The 27814-nt window shown below is 58.8% G+C and overlaps 2 protein-coding genes across 11 annotated transcripts in view; one reads left to right on the forward strand and one right to left on the reverse strand.

Moving 5' to 3' along the window:
- The window catches only part of PPP1R12B (protein phosphatase 1 regulatory subunit 12B), a 201208-nt gene extending 182207 nt beyond the window's left edge, over positions 1-19001 (forward strand). For 8 of the 10 annotated variants that reach the window (XM_027096044.1, XM_027096045.1, XM_027096042.1 and 5 more), the window contains one exon: positions 4985-9183. In XM_027096044.1, coding sequence (XP_026951845.1) covers positions 4985-5071 — 87 coding nt within the window. In that variant the 3' untranslated portion in view covers positions 5072-9183. Of the gene's footprint in view, positions 1-4984; positions 10240-10696; positions 13118-13903; positions 14039-14584; positions 15929-16188; positions 17820-18680 lie in introns of those variants that run through there. The other 2 variants (XR_003430659.1, XM_027096041.1) reach the window with 2 other exon arrangements.
- The window catches only part of SYT2 (synaptotagmin 2), an 82919-nt gene continuing 71028 nt past the window's right edge, over positions 15924-27814 (reverse strand). Inside the window, exons 2-9 of the mRNA XM_027096059.1 lie at positions 21412-21605; positions 20387-20553; positions 19411-19527; positions 18996-19163; positions 18657-18824; positions 17764-17881; positions 16920-17053; positions 15924-16374 (exon numbers count right to left, since the gene is read on the reverse strand). Coding sequence (XP_026951860.1) covers positions 16168-16374; positions 16920-17053; positions 17764-17881; positions 18657-18824; positions 18996-19163; positions 19411-19527; positions 20387-20553; positions 21412-21589 — 1257 coding nt within the window. The 5' untranslated portion in view covers positions 21590-21605 and the 3' untranslated portion in view covers positions 15924-16167. The remainder of the gene's footprint in view (positions 16375-16919; positions 17054-17763; positions 17882-18656; positions 18825-18995; positions 19164-19410; positions 19528-20386; positions 20554-21411; positions 21606-27814) is intronic.

Consider the following 27814-nt stretch of genomic DNA (forward strand, 5'->3'; position numbering starts at 1 on the left):
TGCTGCTTTCACTCCCAAACAGCTATAACTCCTCCCATCTTTCATTTCTGTCCTTCCTGTCCACGTGGGCAGGAGAGACTTCCTCTGGTGCCCGGCGACCTGTCTGTAGTCACCACAGCCCACAGGATTGTCATCTCTGTCTGTGAAGCCCCGTTCGCATGACAAGACCGTTCTCTCTCCCAGAGCTTGTGGCCTCAGCTTCAGGGTCAGAGAACTCTTAGGAAGGACTAGTGACAGGAAGCAGGCCTGGATAGGACTCAGTTTATTGCCGGCTTTAGATCCTTCGTGGGACACGGGGATTGGGAAGCATGGCTTTGGGCGGGTTGTTCTGTTCCATTTGCAACACATGCTAACAGCTGGACTGGCAAGGGTATCGGTCACCGGTCCATTTTCGTTGGACACGATGCCCTCCACCTTTGTGCAGAGCTGTGATTCCACGCAGGAGGCTGGCTGTGGCAGCTTTAAGTAGCTCCCAGCCTCTCTGTGACCCGGGCAGAGACAGTATAATCTGCCATGGGTTCCCTGGTGCATACCCTCCCGGAGCAGGTGGGGGCAGGTGGGCAGTTCTTGATCCTGGAACAGGCGTCCGGGCAGCAGAGGAGGCCTGGCGATGATACTTCCAGGAAAGGTAGAGGGTCTTCTGTAGGTGCGCCTCCCACAGAAAACACTTCAACAACAGGCCCTCTCTTCTTTGCCTCGTTCCATTTTTTTAAATGAGAAATAAATGAGGTAATAGAAAGACACAGAAAGAAAACAAGTGGGAGTAGGGGGCCAAGTATGGGGGGGCGGAGGAGAGGAGCGGAGAGCAGGGCAGCAGCTGGACTTGGGAGAAGCTCCGGGCGCCCTGGGCCGCGCCCCCCCCCCCCCCACCATTCCTCTGGCCTCTCTCCTTTCCCTTCTTGCATGCGAACTAAAAGCAAAAACAAAACGTCAACAAAATGTCAACGTGATTTCTTTGTCCCACTTTTCTCTCCTCTGGTCCGTCTTGTCTCTGTCTGCTTGTCTGTCCCTCGTGTCTCACTCTCTGCAGAACCTCCACCAGCTAAAACAGATTCAGACCTTGAAGCAGATGAACGAGCAGCTGCAGGCTGAGAACAGGGCCCTGACCCGGGTTGTGGCCAGACTCTCGGAGGCCATCGAGGGCTCGGACCCCCAGGGGCTCTAGGCCTGCCCCCTCCTCCCCTCCTCCACTCCAGGCACGTTCCCTCTTGTTGTTGGTCCCGGGCTCTGCGCTCGCCCCCCAGAGCCTGCACGCGGGTTCCTGTGAAGGTCGGTGGTCTGCAGAGGCGGCATAGGCCGGGGCGACCCAGGGCCGGGGCCTGGCCTGGGCTGCCGTTGGTTTGGTGAGACTCTTCCCCTAGAGACGGAGCGCAGGTCACTCAGCCAGACGGGTCCACGCCTACTTGTGTGTGGACGCGCACACGTTTCTGGGGGGAGGTCAGGGTCTTGATCAACAGCAATCCAAGTGCAACCTAGTCCCTGGAGCAGTCGGGTTGCACCTGGGGTGACGGTGACCAAGGGCAGGGGCCACACGTTCCAGACACCTGGGGGCTTGAGCACATTTGTGCCAGACACCCCTCAGAGGCAAAGGCCCGGGTGTCTGTTCAGAGCTCCCCTGCTGGTTCTGTTGTGCAGCTGGGCTGAGAACCGCGGCCCCAGGACCTGACAAGAACGAGCGCTGGGGGGGCACTGACCCAGCCCCGCTCCGCCCACCCCCTGCTGGGTCTTTCCATCCCTCTCCCTTCTTGGTGGGTGTTGCCCTCCTCCTTGTCACAGATCTGGGCCTGGGGATGTGCCCTCCCACGGCCAAACCCCCAGCCCCACTGCCAGCAGGGGGCTTGCCGAGGAGGCGGCAGGGGAGTGGGGGCTCGTCTTCACCGGAGAACCAGAAAATGCATCTTCTGCACTTGACGCCTGTCCCTGGATGTGGGTCTGCAGACAGGCTCGCAGATGTGGCTCGTTTTCTCACCGCGGCGGCGTGAGGGGTCCTCACTGCTGAGCGGTCTCACTCTCTGATATGAGTTTTTAATTTGTAGCAACAATCCAATTAGTCCTGACCCAGGCCTGTTCTTCTTTGTGCCCGTTTGCTGTGTCTTCGGGGTCAGTAGCTGGCAACTAGTACCCACTAGATCTGAAGCACCCGAATTACTGTCGGGTGGAGCTGATACCCTGCTGGAGATGCTGTGACACAGAAACTTGAGAGGGAGGTGGCCCGCGGCCCCGAGCAGCCTGCCGGCCCTCCTCGTGACAGCACGTCAGGGCCAAGCTTCACGCCAGGAGATGAGCCAGCTTTGACCTGGGGCGGACGGGGCCCCCGGAAGATGGCCCGGTTTTCTCGGTTTCCTCCTGGTGGCGAGAGCGTGAGATCAGGAGGGCTGGTGACCCTGGAGGCGGCTGTCGTCTGAGGGCCTGTGCTGAGCCCTGTACTCGCCCTTTCTCATTTATTCCCCATAACAGTCACTTTTCCTATGGGAAAAACCAAGTCACAGAAGAAGTAACTTGCCCGAGGTCACTTGGAGGGTACGGGGTGGGCAGGCCAAGGACATCAGGCTTCGGGCCGGCTGCGCACCCACCGCCTGGCAGCCCTGGCATGGGGCGAGGGGGCAGCCTGCGGCCCCTCAGTGCCGACTCCTCAGCAGGGCCACGCAGAGAGGCCCGCCCGGGTCACGGAGAAACCCACAGAAGGCGCCTGGGGATTCCGTGGGGTCAGGTTCCAGCATCCACAAGCGCCGTCTTCCCGGAGCCAGGCCGTTGTGTGCGCGTCGCCGTGTCTGTGGGCCCTTGAGAGGTGGGCGTTGCTCAGAGACCACGCGGCTTTGGACCTGGGCCTTCGCCACCCAGCCCCTTCCAGGAGGAGCTGCCGTCCCCACCGACGGGCGCTCGGGAGGGCCGGCCTCCCCCCGGGGCCGCTGCAGCGTCGGGACCCCGCGCCGCACGCTCCTCACCCAAGGTTGGAAGAGGTGACGTTGGAGAGGAGCTGCGTCGTTCTCTTTGTCCTTCCTGTCAGACTGCGGCAAACCGGGCACTTAGAAGCGGGGAAGCTGCGCAAGCTCGTCGTGCACGGCGCCTCCACGGGTGTCCGTGCGTAATCGGCCCGTGCTCACATGCGGCTCCAAGAACCCCCTCCGCCGCCTCCTCTCCCTCCTGAGCCCGCCTTCCTCACGCTTCCTCCGCGCCCCTCTCTTCCTTCCTGGCGCTCCCTGGAGCTGGCCGCGGGAGCTCGGGCAGCTGGGAAAGTGCCTTGGCCAAGTTTTTCCCAAAGAGTTGAGTCTCAATGGGGACATAAATCTCCGAGGCTCGAGGGTGCGTTTGTACATGCTTTTAAAGGGGGCGGTGCAGATCCAACCTGCCGAGCTGCCAGCGGTGACACACGGCCTGTCCCCATGTAGAGCTTCTTCCCACCCGGGGCTCCCGTCGTGGGAACACGGCCTGAGAGTCTCGCTGGCGCCCAGGCTGCCGGCCCTGGGGTGCCCTGGGAGGGCACGTGGCAGGGGAAGAGGAGGGAGGCCACGCCCGCGGGCTGCTGCGAGCCTCTTGGCTTGAGTGTCTGGGCAGTTGAGGCCAAGGGGTGGAGGCAGAAGAGGGAGGCCGGCCAGGCTCCGACGGTGTCAGGTCAGAGGTCAGAGGACAGGCCTGCTCTGGTATTTCCTGGATTAACGCCCTCTAACTGCATGCTGTCACAGCTGTGGCCCCCACGGAGCCCCTCTTTGTGAGGGACGAGGGCGGGGATGGCTTCTTTAGGTACAAAATGGAAAGCCAGAGAGGAGAGCGGCATGCCGCAAGCGGCACAGCTCACGGATGACGGTCGCGGCTTCCGGCCCGCGACCGCATCTGCGGGGAAGGGGTGAGCTCTGCAGTCAGTGTGTGCTTTCCCGTGAGGAGCTGTGCCGTGCTGCGCTAGTGATGCTGGACTCAGGCCGTCTGTGGACCTGAGGATGGCTGCGTCACAGACCCTGAGGCCGTCCTGGTGCTCCGATGTTCTGTTCCCTCCATACCAGTGCCTCGTGTGTCTGTGGTCTGTGCACATGAGGTTAGGTCTCCCTCTGCGACTTAACCTGCATCTTCCGTGAGAGGCTGAGGGAACGGTTCCTTTCTTTACGGGGAGCTGACTGACCCCTGGGTGCTAACAGCAGAGCCAGAACTGGAAGTAGCCCTGGGAACATGGAGGGGCCTGTAGGTTTGAATGACTGACCAGAGGACACTCGCCCCAGACAAATGTGGGTGTGGATTTTTGTCGCCTTCACAGTGAAGAAGCACTTTCCCTCTGACCTGACTCTCTCTTGCCGCCAGCAAGGCTCGCACACCAGGCGTGCCCTCGTCGGGACCCGTCGGGGCTGTCAGACACCCCACACTTGCCCAGCCTGGGCTTCACGAATTGTGCGACACAGTGTGACGGTCCGGGGAGGCCGGGCTGGGAGAACAGACGTCTCCACCCCCATCTCCCACAGCAGAGCCCCAGCCCCCTGAGGGCATGCTCGGGCTCCTGGGTGTTGGGGGGCTGGGTGTTAGGGCTCTGCTGTGGGAGATGGTTAGGTTAGGTTAGGGCTCCTGGGTGTTGGGGGTTGACTGTGGACACATGTGCTACGGCCAGCGGGGACCTCAGCGGGTTCCGGCACACGGCACCAGAAGCAAGACCCTAAGTCGTCTTGGGGGTGTGATGGGAAAGCCGAGCTGTGCCCCCCACCACGCGTTCCCGCCTTCCTTCCCTTCACCCCATCACCTCTTCTGACCCTTCCCTGTGTCCCCAGCACACATGGCGCTGCCCTGGTTTCTCTGAACCAGAGGTGAGTTCCGGGGAGGAAACCCTGGAATAGTTACTGGTTCAGGAGAAGGAGAGGGTGGCACGCGGGGAAGGGGCTGTTCCTGCTGTGTGCGCGGGGGGGCTGTGGCCCCGTGCGGTACCGTCACCAGCCCGTGAGCAGGAAGAAGGGCACTTGGTCCCCGTCACCAGCCAGACTGACTCACCTTTCCCTTCCGCCGGCAGGTCCTGACAGAACTGAAATCCGACAACCAGAGGCTGAAGGACGAGAACGGCGCCCTCATCAGGGTCATCAGCAAGCTGTCCAAGTAGGCCAGGCGCTGGCTTCCCGGGACGGCGCTGGCCCCGCCTCTCCCCCCGCCGGCGCCCTCCGGCCAAGAGGAGCCACGAGGACCTTTCTCTGGCCGTCGTCCAGTTGCCGCCTCTGCACCCTCCGTGTCCCCTCCTCTGGCCCCCGCTGCTGGGGTTCAGACAGTTTTCATCAAAGCGCGACTGCGATCCCTCAACCGTTAGAGCCGTCTGGTGGAGGCCTGGGGGTCGCCAGGCCAGCCGTGGACCCGGCCTCCGGCTGCCGGGCCTCTGGTCCATGTAGCACTTGGTCCAGGCCCCAGCCCTGCTGCCACCACCATGCGCTCTGATGTGGGACACACATGGGGAGGCCTCTGGAGCTGCCGCCACTAGATCCAAGTTGACAGTGACTCCACGTTGGGGCCCCTGCTTGTCCTTGCCTCTCAGGAACTGACTTTTCTCTAACTCCCGCCGGTGGTGGTGGAATTTTTTCTACCAGCAACCCAGTGGCACCTGACTGGTCTTAACGCCCGTTCCCTCCGTGTCTGGCCCTCTCCCCAGGGCTCAGGTGACCGGGCTTGCCTCTTCCCTTTCTGCCCTTTTACTTTCCTTCCTCCGTCCGCCCCGCGGCGCGTGCCCCGGGAGGTGGGCGCTGGGACAGAGCACCGACCCCAGCGGTGTGCCCGGGCAGTGGTACCGCCGGCCTCTCCCCGGCCAGGCCGGGCTCAGCTCCCCGCCGTCCTCCCCACGCAGCGTTTCTCTGCTAGAACACCCGCCTGCCCCACCTCCCTTTGACCTGGTCTCCTCTCCTGAAGAGAAGTGGCGCCGCTGTGAGGAGGCGTGGGGGCGTCTGAGGCCCCCCCCCTCATGCCTTGTGCTGTGAGCGTGGTGGGCTTGATGGCATCTGGGGCATGTCCAGGGGAGAGACGATTGTTTGCCCGGAAGCCAGCAGGAGGAACGAGTCTGGACTCGGAGTGGCGAGACCCGGTGGCCAAGGCTGTGTCCCAGGGACCCCACCCCGCCGTCAGGGAGCCTCTGGCGGCTGCGCCTTGATCGCTCGAAAGCTGGGCGGCTTGGATGAGAGTTGAGGTCTTCCTGAGGGTCCCCCTGTTACGTGACAGCCCTGCCGTACCTGTGGCTGGGGACCCCCGAGGTGCTGACGCTCCCCTGGGCCTGGAAGTCGGTCCCCACGTGCCCTGCTTTTCCCACCTGCCGCGTCTTGGCTGTCCTTCTCTGGACGAAAACGTGGACAGGTGGCTCCCTGGGTTCAGCACAGAATTGGGTCATGAGTTCTTGATGATGCCCCAGTATTAACACTTAAGTGTTTGCTTTTTGTAGGCGCTTTATCGCTCGGCTGGTTTGAGTGTGCAGGTCGCTTTGGGGTTGCCGGAGACACTTAGTGTGTAGCGGTCCGTTCTCAACATACGCTACCTCTGTCTAGTTTCTCTTTCTTTCCAGCCCCTTCCATGGCCCTCAGAAGCGTCACATGCTCTTTAACCCAGAGCCATGATCAAGGTCCCAGTTCGGGATAGGAGCTTTGTCTCCTGGGGCAAAACGCCTTTCTCAGAGTGTGCAAAACCTTCCATGTCCGGCCATTTCCTGCGAGGAACGACGCCTGGGCGGGGGTGATTTGTGTCGTCGGGGCCGGGGGGGTTGCGTGGGGGGGATGTTGAGAGTGAAGTTTCATATCTTCCACTGTAGCGTTTCCTTTGTTCTGGGGGAGGGGAGCGGGCACGAGGCCTTGGCCTTGACCCTGGCTCTCCGGCACACCCTGGGTGCTGGGCCAGGACTGGAAAAGGAAACTGAATTATTAGGACGTCACCTGGACTCTCTTGCATCAGGCAGACCAGGCAGAGGGGCCGCAGCACGCCCTCCGCTCCGTCTGTGCCTTTCGGGGGCGCGGGCGGCTCTCGGAACCCGGTCGGGCTGTGTCCCGCGCCTCCCTCCAGCCCTCTGTGTCAGGCCTCTCCACTCAGGAAGCCAGGCTCTGTGGCTAGAGCCCGTGGTGTGGACCAGCCCGTGATCTCAGGCGCTTTCTCTCTTATGCAACTAAGTCTGTGAGACAGACTCTGAATCTGGTCTCTTTCCAGGCTGTGCTGGTCCGCGAGGTGATGGTCAGGGGCCCCCTCGCTACCTCTGGGGTTGCGCCCTGTCACCGCGGTGCCTGGATGGGTGGTCAGTGCTGGGGGGAGGGCCTCGTCGGCCTTGGCCAGCTGTTTTCTGGACAGGTTGCACCTCTGGGAGGGACAACCAGCCTCTGAGAGTCTGAGTCTCTGGCTGAAGCCTCACTGCTTCTCCCCCTCGTGCCTGAGGCCCCAGGCTGGGCCTTGGAAGGGTCTGAAGGAAGGACGCGCCCTGGCCTGTCTCCTCGGGCCAATTGCAGGGCGTCAGCTCCTCTGCTTCCCTGCGCTGAGCAAATCGTGTGCATGTTAGCGCCACTCGGGGCAAAAGGCAGCTGGAATCCCACTTCCAAGCCTGTGGACCCCACCAAGGTGTGTGTGAACTGCCAGCGTGGAGGGGAGCAGCTCGTCTCCGTCTCCAGGTTTCTGGCCCTGGAGCAGGCCTCTCCCACCCAGACGGACACAGACAGAGGGGCTTCCCAGCTTCCAGGCCACCGTGTGCCTCCGAAGGGAAAACCTCGGGGACTCAGCAGCTGGGTCAGTAGGGAGTGGGCCCCTGGTTCCATCCACTGGGTGAGCGCTGGCATCCTGGCCTCCAGCACCACCCCTGACTCTGGACGTGGCGGCCAGCGGTCATAGGTGGTCCTGCCCCTGTCGGGGCCCAGTTACAAGTACAGAGCGTGGTCCCCATTACTGAGTTTTAAGGCAGGTTTCAGCACCTCGGAGGGTGTGTCTCCTGACCTTGTAGGAAGGCAGCTGTGGCGGCAGAACGAGGCCGCTGAAAGGACTGGGCGTCGGGGCCCGGGGCCAGCGCCTGTCCTGACCCGCCGTGCGGCCGTCTGTGAAAGGGGGCTGGGTCGGTGGTCCTCAGGACCCCTTCTTGGCTTGAGCGTCTGTGATTTGTTGATTCCTAGGGAGACCAGAACATTTCTCACTCAGAGTTTTTGCTCTAACTTCAAAACTTTTCTTCTCATTCAGATGGTTTAAGAGTGTGTCAAGGTGCGAAAGTGAATTCAGTCTGGAGGGTAGTGGCCGTCCCTCCTGATGGCCTGGTGAGAATATGCAAACCCACGGGGGTGGAAACACGGCCTCTGGATGAGTGGTTCTCACGGGAGGGGCCCGGCTCCTGGCGTCCAGACGGCAGACCCACTGTGTTTCTCCCCACCGGCCACTCAGTCTCAGCTCTGCCTTAAGCACCAGAGGGCCTTCCTCGAGGAAACCCCAGCCTTTAGTTTTGTGGGCTGTCGCAAGCCGAGGTCCCTCCCCTGAGCAGGGCTGCAGGGAGTTCACACTAAAGGCTGCAGGACCGAGCAGCCCCCGGGGAGGAGGGGGAGGGCCAGGGTCTGGGGCCCGCATCCCTCAGCTTTGCTCGGCCCCCCGGATGGGTGTGTAGGCTGTGTCAAGGATGGCCACTGATCGCTTGTGCTCTGATTAGATTGGGCAGTAGATCAGCTTCACTGCGGCCCCGGGAACCGTCGTTGTCACAGCTGCTTGGGAGTGAGGTGGGCTCGGGAGAATCTGGACCGGCCGGTGGCCGCGTAGCAGGCGATGCAGCCCCTCCTGTGAGGGTCGCGGTCGGACGTCAGGTTGAGGAGGGGTCCTGGGAGCCCCTCCTTGGGAAGCACATCTAGAGACAGACACGGCTGAGGGTTGGCTGGATGCTGCCTTAGGAGGTTTCGAGCTTTGGGGGTCACTCTTGCTTCTAGCCTGTGTGCACATGCGTGTTTGCTACATGGAGATTTCAAAATGCAGTCTCATCACCCAGTTTCATCCAAGTGTGTTACTCTGTTAACTCATATCTTTTGCTTCCCCCCTCCATTCCCCAGAGGGCTTCTCTCTGAGCTTCTTCTCCAATTAATCTGCTTATCATTTGGGACTGGGAATCTGCCAGAGTGACCTTTTCTGTTACTTCTCCAGATTTTCCCCTAATGCTCCCAGTAAACTTTTCCTGGGTGGCCCTTTAAGGCGACCTCACGATGCTCCTGTCTTTGCAAAATAAACACACCTTTCACCCTCCCGCCTACTCTCATCTTCCTCCCCATTAATTTTTTGCTTTTCTCACTTGGAGCTGGTGGTGCTTTAGAGGAGAGATTGTCCACGAATCAGCCCCGACTCTTCCGGTTGCAAAGCTGACTGGCTGTGCCACTTCCCCCTCGAAGGTGAGGTTTGCCCCTAGCTTGGGCGGGGCCCATGGGCAGCCTGGCCTCGTCTGCGCAGCTAGAGACTGAGTGAGTCCTCAGGAGGGCACCGGGCAGTGTCGGTGCGTCTGGGACAGTGGCTCATCTGCTGTTGCCTTGCAGGAGCGGGTTCAGGAAAGGCAGGGCCCCGGGGGCCTCGTTGAAGCCTCGATGGTCTCACAGAAGCAGGACTCGGGGTGGGGGCAGGTCCTGGACGTGGGGTGCTAGGCTGGCCTCTGAGCCTGACCTGCGTCTTCTCTCCATACCACGCTCTTCTGGGGAGGGGGCTCGGAGGGAAAGGCGAGGGGCTCAAGCCAAGACAGCAGGGGGTGGGCCGCAGGGGTGGGGGTCCCCTTGCACCCCTGAAAGGCTGGGGCTGCTGTCAGGCTGGCCCCCAGGTGGGGGAGAGCGAGACTGTGTCCCCATGTGCCGCCATGGGGGACTCTGACTCAGGCTGCAGCGCCGTGGTCCCCCCTCGTCCCCCTCCATTCCCTCTGCCTCTGTCTTGATCGGTGGAAAGAGCTGTGAGACCCTCCCTGGGGTCTCCACACCCCCATTCCAGGGGTAGCATTTTGTCTCTGTTCACCTTACCCCCACCTGACTTCCCCTCCAAGAAAGCACCAGAGGGACCGTTTTAAGTCGGCTCCGTTGTAAATACACGTGGTGGGGATAGGGGTTTAGGGAGGGACCCAGATGCGCTTTGTGAGCTGAATGTATTTTTATGCAATTCTGAGTGGCCTTTCAACTCTGAGATGAATGATTTTGTTTTACTGGTTATTATATAGTATTATTAAGTATTCTGTGTTTGAAAGTTTGGGAATAATAATATCCACATCTACATGATGCCTGTAAACACAACAGTATTTATAAATAAGTAAATTGTGTTTTAACTTTGTGACTGTCTCCACAGTTTAGGAAATGGGGTTTATAGAACCTTACATAGGGCCAGTTTAGGAAATGGGGTTTATAGAACCTTACATAGGGCCAGCCTGTGGTAGTTTCATGTCACCATCCTTGCCACTGGGGGCCTCTGTCCCAGGGACGGCCACAGGGGCCAAGGAGGAGCCTGGGGGGCTCCCAGCCTCGGGGGTGGGCACTGGTGCTCTCACCCCGGGCGGCCGGGGCCCTGAGAAGGTGACTTCCTTGGGTTCCCGGGGTCTCTGCCCGCTGCTCCGTGCAGCACTGTCTCTGCAGGGCCACCGCTCGGTTCAGGGCAGCCAGAACCGCTCCATGGCTCCAAACTCTAAAGGCAGCTGGTGGGGGTCACTGGAGGCTAAGGTGCTCGGCCGCTGGCAGGGGGGCCAGGGTCGGGCCCTCCGTCCGTCCTAGCGTACCCCATCTGGTTTGCTCAGACCCCATTCACACCCAGCGGAGGCCCCGTCACCGAGCTGGAGGTCGCGGAGGTGAGGGAGGGAGGCGTCTTCTCCCCTGCGGCCACCCGGCTGCTGGCCTGCGGCCCCAGTCGGAGGCAAAGGATCAGGTCTGGAGTGAGGGCTCCTCTGGGTGCCCGCTGGGCCCTGGCAGTCAGCGGAGACTGGGCATCGCCTGGAGGCGGTGAGGCCCGGCCCTTCCCTCCTGAAGACTCCCCAGCCCTCGTGCTCAATCACAGCCTCTGCCAGGCCAGCCTTACAGGCTCTGCCTTCTCGTCCCTGGAGCTTGGCCCTGAGCCGGACGCCCCGCTCTACCTGCGGCAGAGGGGCTGCGGGGGCCTCCCTGAGGAGACGGCCTCCAGATCGCAGTGAGGATGGGTCACCCTTCCAGGTCTGGGGGCGGTGCTGCCCTACCGTCTCTTTCCAGAAAATCCTGAAGCCCCGTCCTCAGCCTCAGGAGTCACAGATGTCTGAAGAAGTCGGCTGCGGTGAGCTAACCGAGGGCTTGTAGGAACCGTCCGTCCTCTGACCCTACCCCAGGGCCAGACGGTGGCCGCGCCCCGAGCCCGGCTCTGCTGGCAGTGGGGAGCCGGGGGTCTAGCCTCGCCCCAGCAGCTGCCCTGAGGGCCCACGCGCCCACCGCCCAGCCGGACCTGGCCTGGCCTTCTGGTTCCTCCAGCCCCTGAGGGAAGAGCCGTGTCCCCAGCCTCACCCCCCGCGCTGACCCTGGGGGCGGCTCCTGCTCCCCAGCCCAGCAGGAACCACCAGAGACCGCCCCCAGCGTGCTTTCAGCTCATTCCTTTAATAAGGAGATGCCGCTTATTACAAAAGAACATGTTGACAAGAGATGAGACAAGAACAGAGTCCACAGGGCGGGGGGGTGGGTGCTGGACATGGGTCCTTCCTGGGATGGGGAAGGCAGGGGTCCTGGTGGGGCTGCGCGTGCCAGGGGGCCTGGGGCCTGCCCGCCATGCTCTTGCAGTCTTCAGACCCCAGGATTTCAGAAGCAGCAGATCCCGCCCTCGGAGAGGAAGCGCCAGGGCAGAACGTCTGGCTTCTCGGAAGGGGTCCTGGGGTCCCGATGGCTGAGGGGGGCCCTACGCATCCCCGGCTCCCGCCACCCCCCCAGCACAAGGGGCCTGGCTCGTAGCGCACAGGGCCCACCTGTCCACCTGCGGCCTCGTCGGCGCTCCTGTCAGACCCCCTGCATTTCCCCCTCCTCCCATCAGGGCTGGCCGGAGGGGTCGCTCCCGTGCATGGCGTTCCTCTGCACCGGGGCCTGCGGCTACTGTCCCTCCTGGTTCAGCGAGATGGCTCGGGACCTGGGGCCCCCCGGCCCCCTTCCACCTCCCGCCCTCCCATGGGACACCTGGCCGGGGCTGGGCCGGGGCGCTGGCGAGGGTCCCTCGTAGCCAGAGCCGCCCAGCCGCAGGAGAGAGCATGCGGGGGAGCTTGGCCTACTGTGCTCTCCAGCCCCCGGGGTCCCTCCCCACTGCCACCCTTGGCCCCCCAAGCCCCCAGTGTCACGTGAGCAGGGCTGGTTGTCCACCCGGGCGGCATCGGGGACCTGACCACAGACCTGGCCACCAACAGCTCCTGAGAACCCTCGTCGCCTGCACGGGGTACCCCATGGCCCATCCACCCCCCCACGTGGAGTCGGACCGCAACACCAGGTGAGGGAGCCGGGCCAGCGGGGGCATCTGCTGGGGCCCCACTGGGAGACCTGGACACCATCCGTCCTCGCAACATGGGGCTGGGAGCAGAGATGACGATGGGTGAGCCCTTCACGAGTGTCCTGAGGGGAGCCCTGGGAGGATGGCCCCGCAGGGGCCCCTGTATGGCTTTTCAGTGAATTCAGAGAGTGGGAGGAGGGGGCACACCACACACACACACACACAGGACACAGGGCTGGACGCAGGGCGCCGAGGGTCAGCTCTGCCCACGGTCCCCTGGTCAGACCAGGGCCAGAGGCCAACTCCCCCCGCCCCCCGCGCATGGCAGGGCAGGGGGGCCGGGAGGGCGAGGGGAAGGACTTTACACACAGAGTCGAAGGAGCAGTTCAAGTTGTGTAAAACGGGGCTGGGGGCACTCAGCATTGCCATGCGGTTATTTACACAGAGTTGAGACATGCATCTTGGTGGGACGAGACTGGGGTCGTGTTCACAGGTGACCACCCTCTCCGTGAGGCTCAAATGGCTTCAGAAGGTTCTTGTTGTCGCTTAAAAAATATATTCTTGTGTCTTCAAGTCACAGTGTCCCCCTTCCCAGTATTGCAGCTCAAAGAATGGGTAGAATCCTGGTGACCTGTCCCTGCCCCGAGGCTCGGGGTGAGAGCGAGGCAGAAGTGGTCGCAGGACTGGCCTGCCAGACAGAGCGTGGACGGCGGGGCAGCCTGAGTTTCGGGTGAGTCCCAAACAGCGCCTAGGAGGGACTTACTTACACTTTGAAATTATTGGTTGTTTATCTGAAATTCAAATTTAACTTGGTGCCCTGCATTTTTATTTGCCAAATCTGGCAACCATGTTGGGGGGCTGAGGGTCACCACGATCAGGCCTGGGGACCCTCCCCTGTCTGCCACCACCCAGGGCAGAACCAGGGCTCTGAGGCAGGAAGGGGGATGGAGTGGAGGGAGACCCAGGGACAGCCTCTCTGTGGGGCTGAGGGAAACAGAAGCCAGACACGTGGGGGACGGGACGCCCTCCCTCCCCAACCCCAGGGGCGGTCCCCCCAGTTCGCTCACCCACCACCTCCCACTGCAGGGCTAGCGGGGGAGCTGCAGCGACCCCACCCCCACCCCTCACTGAAGCCCTGGGCCAGCAAGACCATCTCAAACCGATTCTAGAAGCACAAGCTACATATGGTTCCTGGGAAGTAAAAAGACCAGGCCTGAGGCTGCGTGCATCCCTGCTGTCCCTTCCCCCAGCCGAGCGACCCGGAACGTCACTTCCCATCCGGCCCGGCACCGGTCGCTCATCATCGGGGGCTTCCCCCAGCTTCCGCGGCCAAAGTCCGGAAACGTGCCCAGAGCCCTGGCGGAGTTGGTTCCACTCTGGAATGATTATTCAAGGAGAAAGGAGGAAACAGAGCTTTCTGGCCTCACCTCCATTTTCTGGGTGGCACTGGGTTTTGTTTTTCATGGTTTCAGTCCCTTTGTAAAAATCGCCTCTTCTACTTTCCTCTCTGCAATAGACTTTGGGAGTGAAAACGCACAGCCTGGAGGCCTCCAGAACCCCTCGTAGCCAACCTTAGTTCTGGCCCACTCAGGGCAGGATGCCGACACGCCAGAAACGAGCCTGGTGGCAGTGAAGGTGCTCTGTGGACTGGGTAAGGACCCTCAGGTGCAGGACACTTGGGACCAGTGTTGTTTCCCCACCTAGTTTGTGGGCCCGGTAGATGCCTTCTGCTCAGACGGCTCCTCTGAGGCAGGGGCCCAGCCAGGACCGGCCAGAACCCAGGAGCACACTGCTCCCCTCCCGCGTCCCCTCGGCTCCGCACTGGTGCCCACACTCAACCTCCCTGCTCCTGAGGCTACCCACTCGAGGTGGGCCCAGAGCCGTAATCCAGCCGCGTCTCCGGGCCCAGGACCCCCAGAGCAGCAGACGTGCTGCGGAGCCTCTCCCCTTCCCGCCGGGAGAGAGGCGAGTCCTGGGCTCAGGAGGGTGGACGAGAATCCCAGATGGTGGAAGGTGGTCGGGAAGGGGCGGGAGAGTGAAGGTGGAGGGTGAGAAGTCAGCTCTGTGGGCCCCGGGGGAGGCTGGGGGGGAGGGGGCCCCGAGGAAGCACCAGATCCCATAGCTCTGCAGGGGGGCATCCAGGCCGGGACAGCCCCCTGTGGTCCCCCGGGCCTGAAGCCTCACTCTTGTCCTACAGCCCGGGCCCTAGGACCAGCCCACAGTCTTCGTCAGGTCCCAGCTTCTCGGCATCAAGTGAAGAATGACTTCCTGAGGACCAAGGGCCACGGGCAAGCCTGAGCCCCACTGCCCAGCTGCTGCTCCTGGAGGAGACGGCTTCTCACCACCTGCCCGGCCGGGAAACGCAGCCGGGCAGGAACACATGCCTGCTCCTTTCTGACAGTGAAAGAGACGTCCCTCTGCCTCAGGTGCCTGCAGACGCCAGGGGGGCTCGACGGGGTGGGAGGTGCTGCCACGGGTGCTGGGAAAGAGGCGCAGCTCCGGGTCTGGGAAGCCTTGAGTGTTCTGGGCCGAGGAGAGGGCCGGGGCCTGCAGCTGCAGAGACGAGGGCGGCTGAGGGGGGCCGGATGCTCTCGCCCAGGCTGCAGGTTTGGAAGGAGACTCGGTGCACACTGGACTAACGTATATATGGCTTTTTATCGATGCTGGGGACACGAGGTGAGCGGGGAACGAGCACAGTGACCGCGGGGCAGAACCCGGCCCATGTCCTCCGCCACCGCTCGGAATGGCCGCCCTGCTCCTCGGGATTCACAGCAAGTCCCTCGGGAGTGCTGGGCGGGGCCTCCCCGCAGGACCCCTGGGAAAACTCAGCTAGCTGTCCACTACCCTCCCCTCCTTACCTGGGCCTCAGGGGAGCTAAGAACCTGTAAACCTTCCTTTTCAAGCCCTCTGGCCCTGAACGGATACCGTGTCTTCAGACAGCGCAGCTCCACTTTGATTAAGGGAGAAGCACAGGCGGGAGGGGAAGAGATGCCAGTGACTGCTGGCTTCCGTCCTAGAAAGGGAGCCGACATCTGGGTCTCCCACCGCAAGGGCAAAGGCCCGGCAGTTTCATTTGGGCCTTTCTGGGAAGCGGGTCTTCTGTTTCTTTGCGGTTTGACATCACCCGTCAGCAAGGTGAGGTCGCGGGATGGACAGTCCCCGTTCAAGTCCAGCCAGTCTAGCCTATAGCTCAGGTCTGTGGTGTCCCGGGAAGCCCCCGGCAGCAGGAGGAGGTCCACGCCGGCACCGGGCTTTGGTCCTGGCTCTGCACAGTCCAGTCTCCCCGTCTCGCCTCCCAAACAAACAGCCACTCCCACACAGCGTGGGAGTTCCCCAGTCTGAGCAGGGTTCTAAGCCCTCTGCTCCCACAAGGCACCCTGTCCGCGGCCCTCCACGAGCACAGGGGATGCGCACACACGCACGGATCCCTGGCCGCTGGCTGCCTTCCGTCAGGAGTCAGGAGGTGCTGCCATTGCGTTGGTCCGGAACGCTCAGAAAACAGAAAATGCCACCACTTTCTGCCGAGAGAGCCTCCCTCGGGGTAAGGGCTGGGCGGAGCTTTGGAGGAGGAGGGTGGCGGGCATGCAGCAAGGAAGCTCCCGGGGCGACGATGGGCCAGGCTTCTCTCACCTCCGAGGGGCCCTCCTCAGCCGCCGTTGGAGGGAGGGGGTCTTTAGAAAGAGGACGAGGGCAGAGGAGCGAGGGCACGGCCGCACACGGGTGGGCAGGGACGCCTCGAGGGCTGCCCAGCTGAGGCAGCAGCGGCTCTGGCCGCGGCCCCTACTTGTTCTTGCCCAGCAGCGCGTCCACCTCCTCCTCGGGCTTCAGTGAGTGCCACTGGGCGATGGGCCGGCGGGGGTTGGCCAGCATGTCGGACCAGTGCCGCAGCTCCGTGCCCGTGGCGCTGCTGCCCACGAAGATCTTGCCGATGGCTTCGTTCTTGCCCAGCTTGTCGTAATCCAGCACGGTGACCACCACCTGGACTTTCTGCAGGGGGCAGAGGGGGGGCAGTGGGCAGGAGAAGCGCCCGGCGGCTGGCCCTTCCCTCCCCAGCTCTAACTGGGCGGGCAGGCACACAGAGGTGGGGCCCGTGCCTCTGACGCATTCTTCGCTTCTACCAACGACTGAACACAGGCCCCCGGCAGCGTGCTGAGCGCCTGGGAGCAGAAGGGCAGACGCATCCTCGCAAGGTGACAAAGGTCACACCCGAGAGGCCAGCAGGAGGCACCTCGGGACCTCAGAGGGAGTGATGTCCGGCTGGTGAGTTAGGGCAGGCTTCACGGAGGAAGTGACCTGGACTGGGGGGTGGAGGGGCAGCAGGGGCAGGTGGGCGTCCACCGCCTCAGCGGCTGCAGCCTCTCCACACACACGCCCTGCCACCACCTCGCGGCCAAAAGGAGGTGTCTGTGAGCAGCTCCCGCTCACCTCCCCAGAAAAGGGGCGGGCTGGGAAGTGCCGGGCATGGCCGGCCGGCCATCTGTAGCATCTGGGGGAGGCCACCCGCCCCACGTCCACCCCTGCCAGCCCAGCACCTGGATCTGCTCGAAGGGGATCTCGAAGCTGAAGGACTCGTTGAAGTACGGGTTCAGGGTCTTCTTCTTCACTGTCGTCTTCTTCTTCTTGAGCCTCTTGCCGTTCTGCATCAGGTGGATCTTCACGTAGGGGTCTGTGCGGAGGCAGCCGGCGAGGCCCTGAGCACGCGCCCGGCCCGCCAGCCCAGGGATGGCAGAGCCAGCTTCCGGGCCAGGGCAGCCAGAGGCTTCACCTCTGGGACCCGCCAGGGCTGTGGCCGCCTGGAGCTCGGGGCTCTGCTGGGACGGGCCGGCGCTCAGTGAGGAGCCAGGGGGCCACTGGGTGGTGTCCGTCCTGGGCAGGGGGCACGTCAGCGACCCACCCCATCCCATTCTCCCGACCTTGTCAATGAGCAACGAGGCCCAGAGAAGGGCACCCGTCTGCCCGAGGTCACACGGGGGCTCAGGGACAGAGCTGGGCTGGCGGGAACCTGAGCAGTTCAGGAGGCCGGGCAGTCGCACCCCCCAGCCCCGCCCAGAGCCCCTTCCAAGGCAGGGCCACCCCCATCTCCCCCGCCCCCGGTAGAAGGGCCCGCGTCAGGCCGAGCCCTCCCACCGCCTGCCCTCCCTGTCCCTGCCTCACCTGGGGGTGACGTCCCTGACCCCTTCCCTCCAGAGCCCACAGGGAGAGCAGCAGAAAGGCAGCTCTCAGCGGGGCTCCCCGCCCCGTCCTGCCCTGAGGACCCAAAGCCGCTCAGACAGCCTGTGTGTCCCGCGCATCTGAGGCCTGCTATCCAGGTCGAGGGCTCTGGGCCGCGACCGGCTGGCAGGTGCCCCCGATGGCGGCCAGAAGCCACGCACACACCTGAAAGGCCACCCACGTCCATCTTCTTGAGGTTCTTGGCCTCCAGGATGCAGACGGTGAGCTTCCCAGCCGTGGGCACGTAGCGCAACGAGGTGCAGATGTCACCCAGCTTCTCCGGCTGTCGGGGGAAGGGGACGCGGTCAGCGCAGCAGCGCCTGTGTCCAGCACAGCTGACCCCCTCGGGGCCTCGGCCAGGGGTGGCACAGCCCTGGCCGTGACAGGTGGACACTGCAGTGCCGAGGACAGGCTGCTGGCGGCGTAGGGTTTGCCGGGGCCCCTCCCCAGCCTGGCAGGTGGCAGAGGGGGACGAAGAGGGGATGCGGGGAGCCCCCCTTCCTGATCACAGCCATCCCACTTGCAGAGCGAGCTGCGGTCCTCCAAGCCCTCGGCATCCCTTTCCTTGTGTTAGCGTCACAGGGCAAGGACCTCGTGACTAGCAAGAGGGGGCTCCTGGGCCCGAGAGCTCGGCCGGCGCCACGGCACAGTCGAGGCTTCTCAGAGGCGGGCCTCGGGGCCCAGGCTGGCCGCCTCACCCACAGCCCGGTCAGGGTGCTGACCCTTCCTCCGGGCGACCTGCATGGACTCGGCCAACACGCCCGGCTGGTGCTGGGAAGGGATGGGGGCTAAATGGGGGCTTTGGTACACAGTAGGTGCTCAATAAATATGTGGCGAATGAGTGCGTGCGTGCTGTGGCAGTTTCTAGGAAGACAGGCCCCCCCCTTGCTGAGAATCCTCTAGAACAATGTGGGCTCTCCCTGTGGGTGAATGTGGTCCCCAGGTGGGTCGCCGGCCCTAAGTGGGCCCAAAGCCGCGGAAGAAACACGAGTGACGCGTCCTGTCTGCAGACAGAGCCGGGGGTGTGGGGCAGACCCGCCAAGCTCTCCTGCCCTCACCTCCTCCTTCTCTCCGCCCTGCAGGTCCCTCCACTCCTCGATGGGCTGCCCCAGGTCCACGGTGTTCATGGGCACCTTCACCTCCCCGATGATGTCGTGTTTGGAGAAGCGGTCAAAGTCGTAGATGGCCATCACCAGGGTCTTGCCCCCCAGCTCCTGGTAGGGCACCTGCAGGGCACAGGCAGGATGGAGGGGTCAGGGCAGCTCGGGGCCTCTGGGGGCCCTGCAGGACACCTGCCAAGTCTGCAGACACCCAGGCTCGGGTCCAGGCCGAGCTGGTTCTGGGCCTCAGCCACAGCCCAGGACCAGGGGAAGGTCCGCAGCGGGCCAGCCTGTCACCTTGAAGGTGAAAGTCTCGTTGAAGGCAGGGTTCAGCGTCTTCCGATGGACTTTGGTCTCATATTTCTTCTTCTTGTCTGGAAGGAGGAAGACCTTGACATAAGGGTCCGAGGTGCCGCCCATGTCCAGGGCGGGCAGCTCCGCGGCCTGCAGGACGCCCACGGTGAGCTGTGGAGTGAGTGGGTGCCGGGTCAGCCCCGAGGGGGCGGGCGGGTGCCGGACAGGAAGTCGGCCTCCATCTCCCTCCCCGGGGAATCGGAGTAACACGGGGGAGACGGTCGCCGCGAGGTGACTGGTCTGCCCGAGGAGGGCGGCACGTGGACGGTGGGCAGGCTGAGCACAGCCCTTCTTCCCTACAGCCGGGGTGCCCGCCCCGTGGAGCCCTGGGGGCCGCCCCCGCCCCCGTCCCGCACACCTGGTTGGCCTGGAAGTCGTAGTCCAGAGAGAACTGCAGCTTCCCCAGGTTCTCCGGCTCCTCGGCCTCGCCCTCGCCCTCGCCCTCCGTCAGGCCCGTCTCGGCGTCGTCATCGTCCTGGGGGGCTGAGGAGGGGAGGGAGGGTCAAGGGAGGGAAGGCGGGGTGCCTGCCCCCGTGCAGACCCCAACCCAGAGCTGGAGGGGCGCCGTCGGGCCCCGCTTCCCCTCAGCCCCCAGCCCGGCCCTGTCCCTGCGGGGCCAGCACGGCCCAGATGCCATGCGGCTTCTTGAGTGGCGGAGCCTCCCTGTGACCCCCGCCCCGCCCCCAGCTCAGGCCACCACGTGGGCAGCACGTACCAGGCGTGCAGGCCGGGCGTCCAGGCCAGGCGAGTCCACAGGTGGGAGGAGAAGGGAGAGAGTGGTAAGAAAATCCTGCAGCTCAGACCAGCCGCATGGCAGGGCCGGGGCCCCCACAGGCTCACACGCACACGCACGTCCACGTGCGTGCTCACACACGTGCGCACGTGCACGCGCAGACTCAAAGGCCACGGCCCCTGGCTGACCTCCTGAGATCAGCCCTCCTTCCTCCCTCCACACTGATTCCTTGAGCAAGAAATTCCTCCCAGAACAAACATGGGGAAAGTGAGGCGCCCGGGGCCTCTGCAAACTTAAAAGGAGACACAGGTACATCAGGGCGTCTTCCAGGCTGCTCCCTGAAAGATGGGGAGAAGAGCCACGTCCTTGTGGACGAGAGACGGACCCACAGGGCCCCACAATGAGGACGTGGTCCAGCAGCCCTGCCGGCGGGAAACCGGGTCACACGATGGTGGCTTCCTGGTGGGCGGGGGTCTCTCTTCCCAGCATTTTGTCCCAACGGCCTCCTTTTGGGTCAGTCAAGGACAGTCCCTGCTGACCTGAGCGAGCTCTTCCCACCTGGAGAGCATCGAGGGGCCTCTGGTCACCCGGCCCTGCCTACCTGGCCACCCTTCATGTCCTTCATGTTCATGGCGTTCTTGGCGCCCTTGCCCTTCTCCTTCTTGTTCTTCTTCTTCTTCCAGCAGCACTTCTTGCAGATGCAGAAGCAGCAGGCGAGGAGCAGAAGGCCCAGGAGCACCGCGATGGCACCCAGCGCCCAGGGGGGCACTGCCCACAGGGAGATGGGGTCAGCGGCGCTCGGGCAGCCCCGACCCCTCAGGGATAGAAAGCTGGGTCGGGGCCCGGCCCCGCTGCCGCACCCCGCGTTGTAAACCCACGCTAAGTTGCATGCTTCGATGCCCTCCCCTTTCTGCCACCCCAGCGAGGACAGCCTGTGACAGGGACAGCAGGCAGGCGCACACCACGGGGCCCCCATCTGGGCTCTGCTGAGATCTGACAACTTTGACCCTTGGAACTGCGGCTCACACGAAGGATGGGAGGGTCCTCATCAGACCCTGGTGGGGTAGGAAGGCCCGGCCCTCAGGCGCAGTCCTGAGAGGGCTGAGCCTGCGCCAGGAGGCCGGGCTCAGAGGGCCCGCGGGTTTGGGGAAGTGCAGGGAGGGGCGGGCCGCGGGCCGGCTGGGGCTGCTCTCCGAGGTGCTGAAGCACCGCCTCCCACCAGTGGGGCTGCTCCCCGAATCCGGACCTCGGGTTCCTCCCCACAGCCTTTACCAGAAATCCAGGAAGCAGTAGGGGGTTTTATTTTCTATCTTGCAAAATAAAGTAGTTTTAAAGTATGACTGGAAAACTTGAATAATGATTTCTGTTTCATAATTTTTTATCCTCTTTTGGTTCCATCTTTTGACAGATTTCTAAGTATAAGAACGTTTATCCCCCCTGGAGGGTAGGGCACATAAACCCCCTTGTTTCCTTCATTAGTGCCACACCACACTGCCCCCCATTCCTGAAGGGGATCCCCAAATAATCCAGCCTCGAGTCCAAACATTAGGAAAGATCGCGGCTGTCACACCCCCATGGTGCACACCCCCACCCTCGCCCCCAAGCTGCATACAGATCGATACTCACGAGGGAGCTTGACCATCTCATTGAAGAATCGGTCCTTCAACGTGGCAAACAGGTCCCCCTTGCCCTCCCTGGCACCTCCACTCTCAGTGGAGTTGTCCAGGGGCTCAGCAGGCATGGTGGTGGTGGTGGTGGTGGGAGCCACCATGGGCTCCTGGTTCCTCTTGAAGATGTTCCTCATGGTGGCAGAGGGACGGCTATGGGTGAAGGGGATAGGATGAGCATCCCACGGGCCCGAGTGCAGACGGCTCTGCCCACGGGCCAGGAGAGGCTCTTCCAAAAGCTAAAGACTGTTTATGAATAAAGGCCATTATAACAAACCCACAGCAAACATCATTCTCAATGGTGAAAAAATTAAAGCATTTCTTTTAAGATCAGGAACAAGACAAGGATGTCCACTCTCGCACTATTATTCAACATAGTTTTGGAAGTCCTAGCCACGGCAATCAGAGAAGGAAAAGAAATAAAAGGAATACAAATTGGGAAAGAAGCAGTAAAACTGTCCTTGTCTGCAGATGACATGATACTATACATAGAAAACCCTAACGATGCACCCAGAAAACGACTAGAGCTCGATGAATTTGGTAAAGTAGCAGGATACAAAACGAATACACAGAAATCTCTTGCATTCCTATATATTAACAATGAAAGATCAGAAAGAGAAATCAAGGAGACAATCCTATTTACCACAGCATCAAAAAGAATAAAATACCTAGGAATAAACCTACCTAAGGAGGCAAAAGATCTGCACTCAGAAAACTGTAAGACACTGATGAAAGAAATCAAAGATGACACAACTAGATGGAGAGTTATACCATGTTCTTGGATGGGAAGAATCAATATTGTCAAAATGACCATACTACCCAAAGCAATCTACAGATTCAATGCAATCCCAGTCAAATTACCAATAGCACTGTTCACAGAAATAGAACAAAAAATTTCACAATTTGTATGGAAACACAAAAGACCCCAAATAGCCAAAGCAATCTTGAGAAAGAAAAACGGAGCTGGAGGAATCAGGCTCCCTTACTTCAGACTATACTACAAAGCTACAGTAATCAAGACAGTATGGTACTGGCACAAAAACAGAAATACAGATCAATGGAACAGAATACAGAACCCAGAAATAAACCCACACACCTGTGGTAAATAAATCTATGACAAAGGAGGCAAGAATATACAAGGAGAAAAGACAGTCTCTTCAATAAGTGGTGCTGGGAAAACTGGACAGCTACACGTAAAAGAATGAAATTAGAACATTCTCTAACACCATACACAAAAATAAACTCAAAATGGATTAAAGACCTAAATGTAAGACTGGGTACTATAAAACTCTCGGCAGAAAACATAGGCAGAACACTCTTTGACATAAATCGCAGCAATATTTTTTTTGATCCACCTCCTAGAGGAATGATAATAAAAATAAATGGGACCTAATTAAACTTTAAAGCTTTTGCACAGCAAAGGAAACCATAAACAAAACAAAAAGACAACCCAGAGAATGGGAGAAAATATTTGCAAATGAAGCAACCAACAAGGGATTAATCTCCAAAATATACAAACAGCTCATGCAGCTCAATATCAAAAAAACAAACAACCCAATCAAAAAATGGGGTTAAGATCTAAATAGACATTTCTCCAAAGGCATACAGATGGCCAACAAACACATGAAAAGCTGCTCAACATCACTAATCATTAGAGAAATGCAAATCAAAACTACAGTGAGATATCACCTCACACAGGTCAGAATGGCCATCATCAAAAAATCTACAAACCATAATGCTGGAGAGGGTGTGGAGAGAAGGGAACCCTCCTACACTGCTGGTGGGAATGTCAATTGATACAGCCACTATGGAGAACAGTGTGGAGGTTCCTTAAAAAACTAAAAATAGAACTACCATATGACCCAGCAATCCCACTACTGGGCATATACCTGGAGAAAATCATAATTTGAAATGATACCTGCACCCCAATGTTCACTGCAGCATTCTTTACAATAGCCAAGACATGGAAGCAACCTAAATGTCCATCAACAGATGAATGGATAAAGAAGATGTGGTACATATATACAATGGAATATTACTCAGCCATAAAAAACCAAAATAATGCCATTCACAGCAACGTGGATGGACCTAGAGATTGTCATACTGAGTGAAGCCAGACAGAGAAAGCCAAGTATCATATGATATCACTTATATGTGGACTCTTAAGAAATGGTACAAATAAACATATTTACAGAACAGAAATAGAGTCACAAATGTAGAAAACGAACTTATGGCTAATAGGGTGGGGGGGGGTGGGACGAATTGGGAGATTGTGATTGATATATATACGCTACTATATATAAAATAGATAACTAATAATAACCTACTGTATAGCACAGGGAACTCTGCTCAATACTCTGTAACGACCTATACGGGAGAAGAATCTAAAAAGAGTGGATTATGTATATTTATAACAGATTCACTCTGCTGTACAGCAGAAACTAACACAACATTGCAAATCAACTCTACTCCAATAAAAATTAATTTTAGAAAAAAGACTGTATTAGCTGGGACTTCCCTGGTGGCGCAGTGGTTAAGAATCTGCCTGCCAATGCAGGGGACACAGGTTCGAGCCCTGGTCCAGGAAGATCCCACATGCCGTGGAGCAACTACGCCCGCGAGCCACAACTACTTAAGTCCGTGCACCTAGAGCCCGTGCTCCGCAACAAAGAGAAGCCACTGAAATGAGAAGCCCGCGTACGGCAATGAAGAGTAGCCCCCGCTCGCTGCAACTAGACAGAGCCCGCACGCAGCAACGAAGACCCAACGCAGCTAAAAGTAAATAAAATTAAATACATATATATATATATATATATATATATATATATATATGAGTCCCTGTTTAAAAATAAATAAATAAGAATAAAAATTTAAAAAGACTGTATTAGTCGTAATCCCTTTAAGTCCCAGGGCACTTCCAGCAGTAGCAACACCGTGAAGCAGCAACCACAGGGCCACCAGCCGCTTCTCCCCAGACTCACGCACCAGCCCGTTTCACAGATGCAAAAACAGAGGCCCAGGGCCTAGGCAGCCCCTGCCACTTAGCTCACAAGTCCTGGAATTGAGGTTCGAACCAGTCACCTGAGCCGAGAGCCTGCAAAGCACGCGGCTCTCCTGCGTCGGGCTGCACCCAAGCACTCCACCCAGGAAGGAGCGCGGGCGCAGTGAGGACTCTCGAGCCGCCTCCTCCCTGCGTGACAGCGCCCGGCACCCCCACCCTCCTCACCTCCGTGCCTCAGGCTCCCTCCGCACCCACCCAGGGTGGGTTTCAATCTCTCCTCCAGGAAGATGGCACCCAAGTCCACCCCCGCAGCCCCTTCCTCCCCGGGGTGTCGGGGTCCCTTGCCAGCCCTGCCCCCTCTATACAGCGGCACATCAACTTCCTACTCAAACCAGGGCTGCCCATTAATAACAAAAGCCATCCAGGTTTACGGGGGAGGGAAGGAGACTAAGGGAGACATTCCCCAGGATCCTACCTTCCAGAGATAACACAGGTTAGCGTCCTTGGAGAAGCTTCTAACAGTATTTTTTTCTGAGGGTGTTTTACATGTTGCGATCATACTATATATAATTTGGTATTCTGCCCTTTTTTCACATAAAATTTTGTCACAAGCATTCTCCTTTATCATTAAAAACTTCCTTTGTGGGCTTCCCTGGTGGCGCAGTGGTTGAGAGTCCGCCTGCCGATGCAAGGGACGCGGGTTCGTGCCCCGGTCCGGGAAGATCCCACATGCCGCGGAGCGGCTGGGCCCGTGAGCCATGGCCGCTGAGCCTGCGCGTCCGGAGCCTGTGCTCCGCAACGGGAGAGGCCACAACAGCGAGAGGCCCGCGTACCGCAAAAAAAAAAAAAAAAAAAAAACTTCCTTTGTTATCAAGTAGCTAAATAATGCCCTGCTGCGCGGTAGTGCTGTATTTGATGCTTAGATGGTTTGCAAGCTCCTGCTGGTAAAAGTATTATCGTGATGGTCTTCATTTAAGGTAACGTTCTTACGAGTTTTTAAACTCTGCTCCCCCAACCCTCCCCTCCCCACCGAGCTATTTCTGCTTCTCAAAATGGGGGTACGAGCCTCCTCCACAGGCCCTGTGAGGTCAGACGCAGGCAACACGAGCATCCCTCTGCCCGGCGCACAGTCGGTGCCCAGGGGGTGTCTGGACAGCAGCGCACACCTGAGGTGCTCCAGGTCATGGGACAAACAGCACATCTCCTAGAAGCATCAAACACACAGCAGGATGCAAACAGCAAAGGTAAAAGCTAGGCTTTTCGCACTGTGCTTCTCCCTACACGCAGAGCTCTTCTGAGGGCAAGTTTTAGGGGCCCTGAAGCTCCAGCCCTGCTCTAAGAACCCGAGCCCTCGCCCGGGAGCCAGCACGGCCGGCACAAGCCGCCCCGACCACAGGGCAATGCAGGCACATTCTCCCCGCTCACACTCGCCGAGCAGTTTAGTAAGCTCTTGTTACGGGCTGGGTAAACTAGCCTTGATCCTAAAATCCATCTCGAAAGGGAAGGTGGAGCCCGCCGGGCCTCGGGGGCTCAGCCCCATCTCCCTCACCCCCACCTCACTGACCAGGATTCAGCCGCCCGACTCTAAGGAGGCTTGAGACGCAATTCACATCCATTCAATTCACTCATTTAACGTGTTCAGTTTGGTGGTTTTTAGTATACTTACAGGGTTGTGCAACCATTTTCACCAAAAAGAAGCCCTACTTCATTACCAGTCACTCCCCATTCCCACCCTCCTCCCAGCCCCAGGCAACCACTGACCTATCTGTACAGATTCCCCTATTCTGACTTTTCATACAAATGAAATCATATGATAGGTGGCCTTGGTGTTCAGCTTCTCCCACAGAGCGTAGTGTTCTCAAGGGTCATCCATGTCGTAGCAGGTGTCAGCACTTCATTCCTCTCTATGGTTGAGTAATATTCCACTGCGTAGGTAACACATTTTATTTATCCATTCATCAATTTATGGACACGGGTTATTTCCACTTTTTGGCTATAAGAATAATGCTGCAATGAACGTCTCTGTGCACGTTTTTGGACATGTTTTCATTTCTCTTGGGTAAATACCCAGGAGTGGAATTTCTGGGTCATATGGTAACTACATTTGACATTTTAAAGGACTACCAAACTATGTTCCAAAGTGGCTGCACTGAGCCACTATGGAGAACAGTGTGGAGGTTCCTTAAACTAAAAATAGAGTTACCATATGATCCAGCAATCCCACTCCTGGGCATATATCCAGACAAAACTATAATTCAACAGATACATGCACCCCAACATTCCTACATATACATATACACACACATATACACACAATGGAATATTACTCAGCCATAAAAAAGAATGAAATGATGCCATTTGCAGCAACATGGTTGGACCTAGAGGTTATCATATTAAGCAAAGTAAGTCAGAAAGAGAAAGACAAATACCATATGACATCACCAATATGTGGAATCTGAAATATGCCACAAATGAACCTATCTACGAAAGAGAAATAGACTCACAGACATAGAAAACAGACTTGTGGTTGCCAAGTGGGAGGGAGGGAGGGGGAGGGAAGAACTGGGAGTTTGGGATTAGCAGATGTAAGCTATTATCCATAGGATGGATAAACAACAAGGTCCTACTGTAGAGCACAGGGAACTATATTCAATATCCTGTGACAAACAATAATGGAAGAGAATATGAAAAAGAATATATGTATGTGTATAACTGAATCACTTTGCTGTACAGCAGAAATTAACACAACATTGTAAATCACCTATACTTCAAAAAAAATTTTTTTAAACAGCAGCTGCACTGATTTACATTCCCACCAGCATTGTATGAGCGTTCCAAGTTCTCCACATCCTGGACAGTACTTGTTATTACATGTCTTTTTGTTTATAGCCGTCCTAGTAGAGGTGAAGTGGCATCTCACTGTGGCTTTGATTTGCATTTCTCTGATGACTAATGATGTCAAGCATCTCTTCCTGTGTTTATTGGCCATTTGTATGTCTCCTTTGGAGAAATGTGTGTTCAAATCCTTTGTCCATGTTTTAATTGAATATTTGTCTCTTTATTATTGACTTGTATGAGTTCTTTGCATATTCTGGATACCAGTTCCTTGTCATGTATGTTTTGCAAGTATTTTCTCCCATTCTACGGTTATCTTTTCACTTTTTTAATGGTGTCCTTTTTTTCTTTATAATATATTTTTGGATGCATTGGGTCCTCGCCACTGCACATAGGCTTTCTCTAGTTGTGGTGAACGGGGTCTACTCTTCATTGCAGTGCATAGGCTTTTCACTGCGGTGGCTTCTCATTGCCGATCTAGGCACACGGGCTCAGTAGTTGTGGCACACGAGCTCAGTAGTTGTGG

This window comes from Aethalodelphis obliquidens, unplaced genomic scaffold (genome assembly GCF_003676395.1).
Source record: "Aethalodelphis obliquidens isolate GAN/ISIS:26980383/991018 unplaced genomic scaffold, ASM367639v1 scaffold97, whole genome shotgun sequence".
Classification (NCBI taxonomy): Eukaryota; Metazoa; Chordata; class Mammalia; order Artiodactyla; family Delphinidae; genus Aethalodelphis; species Aethalodelphis obliquidens.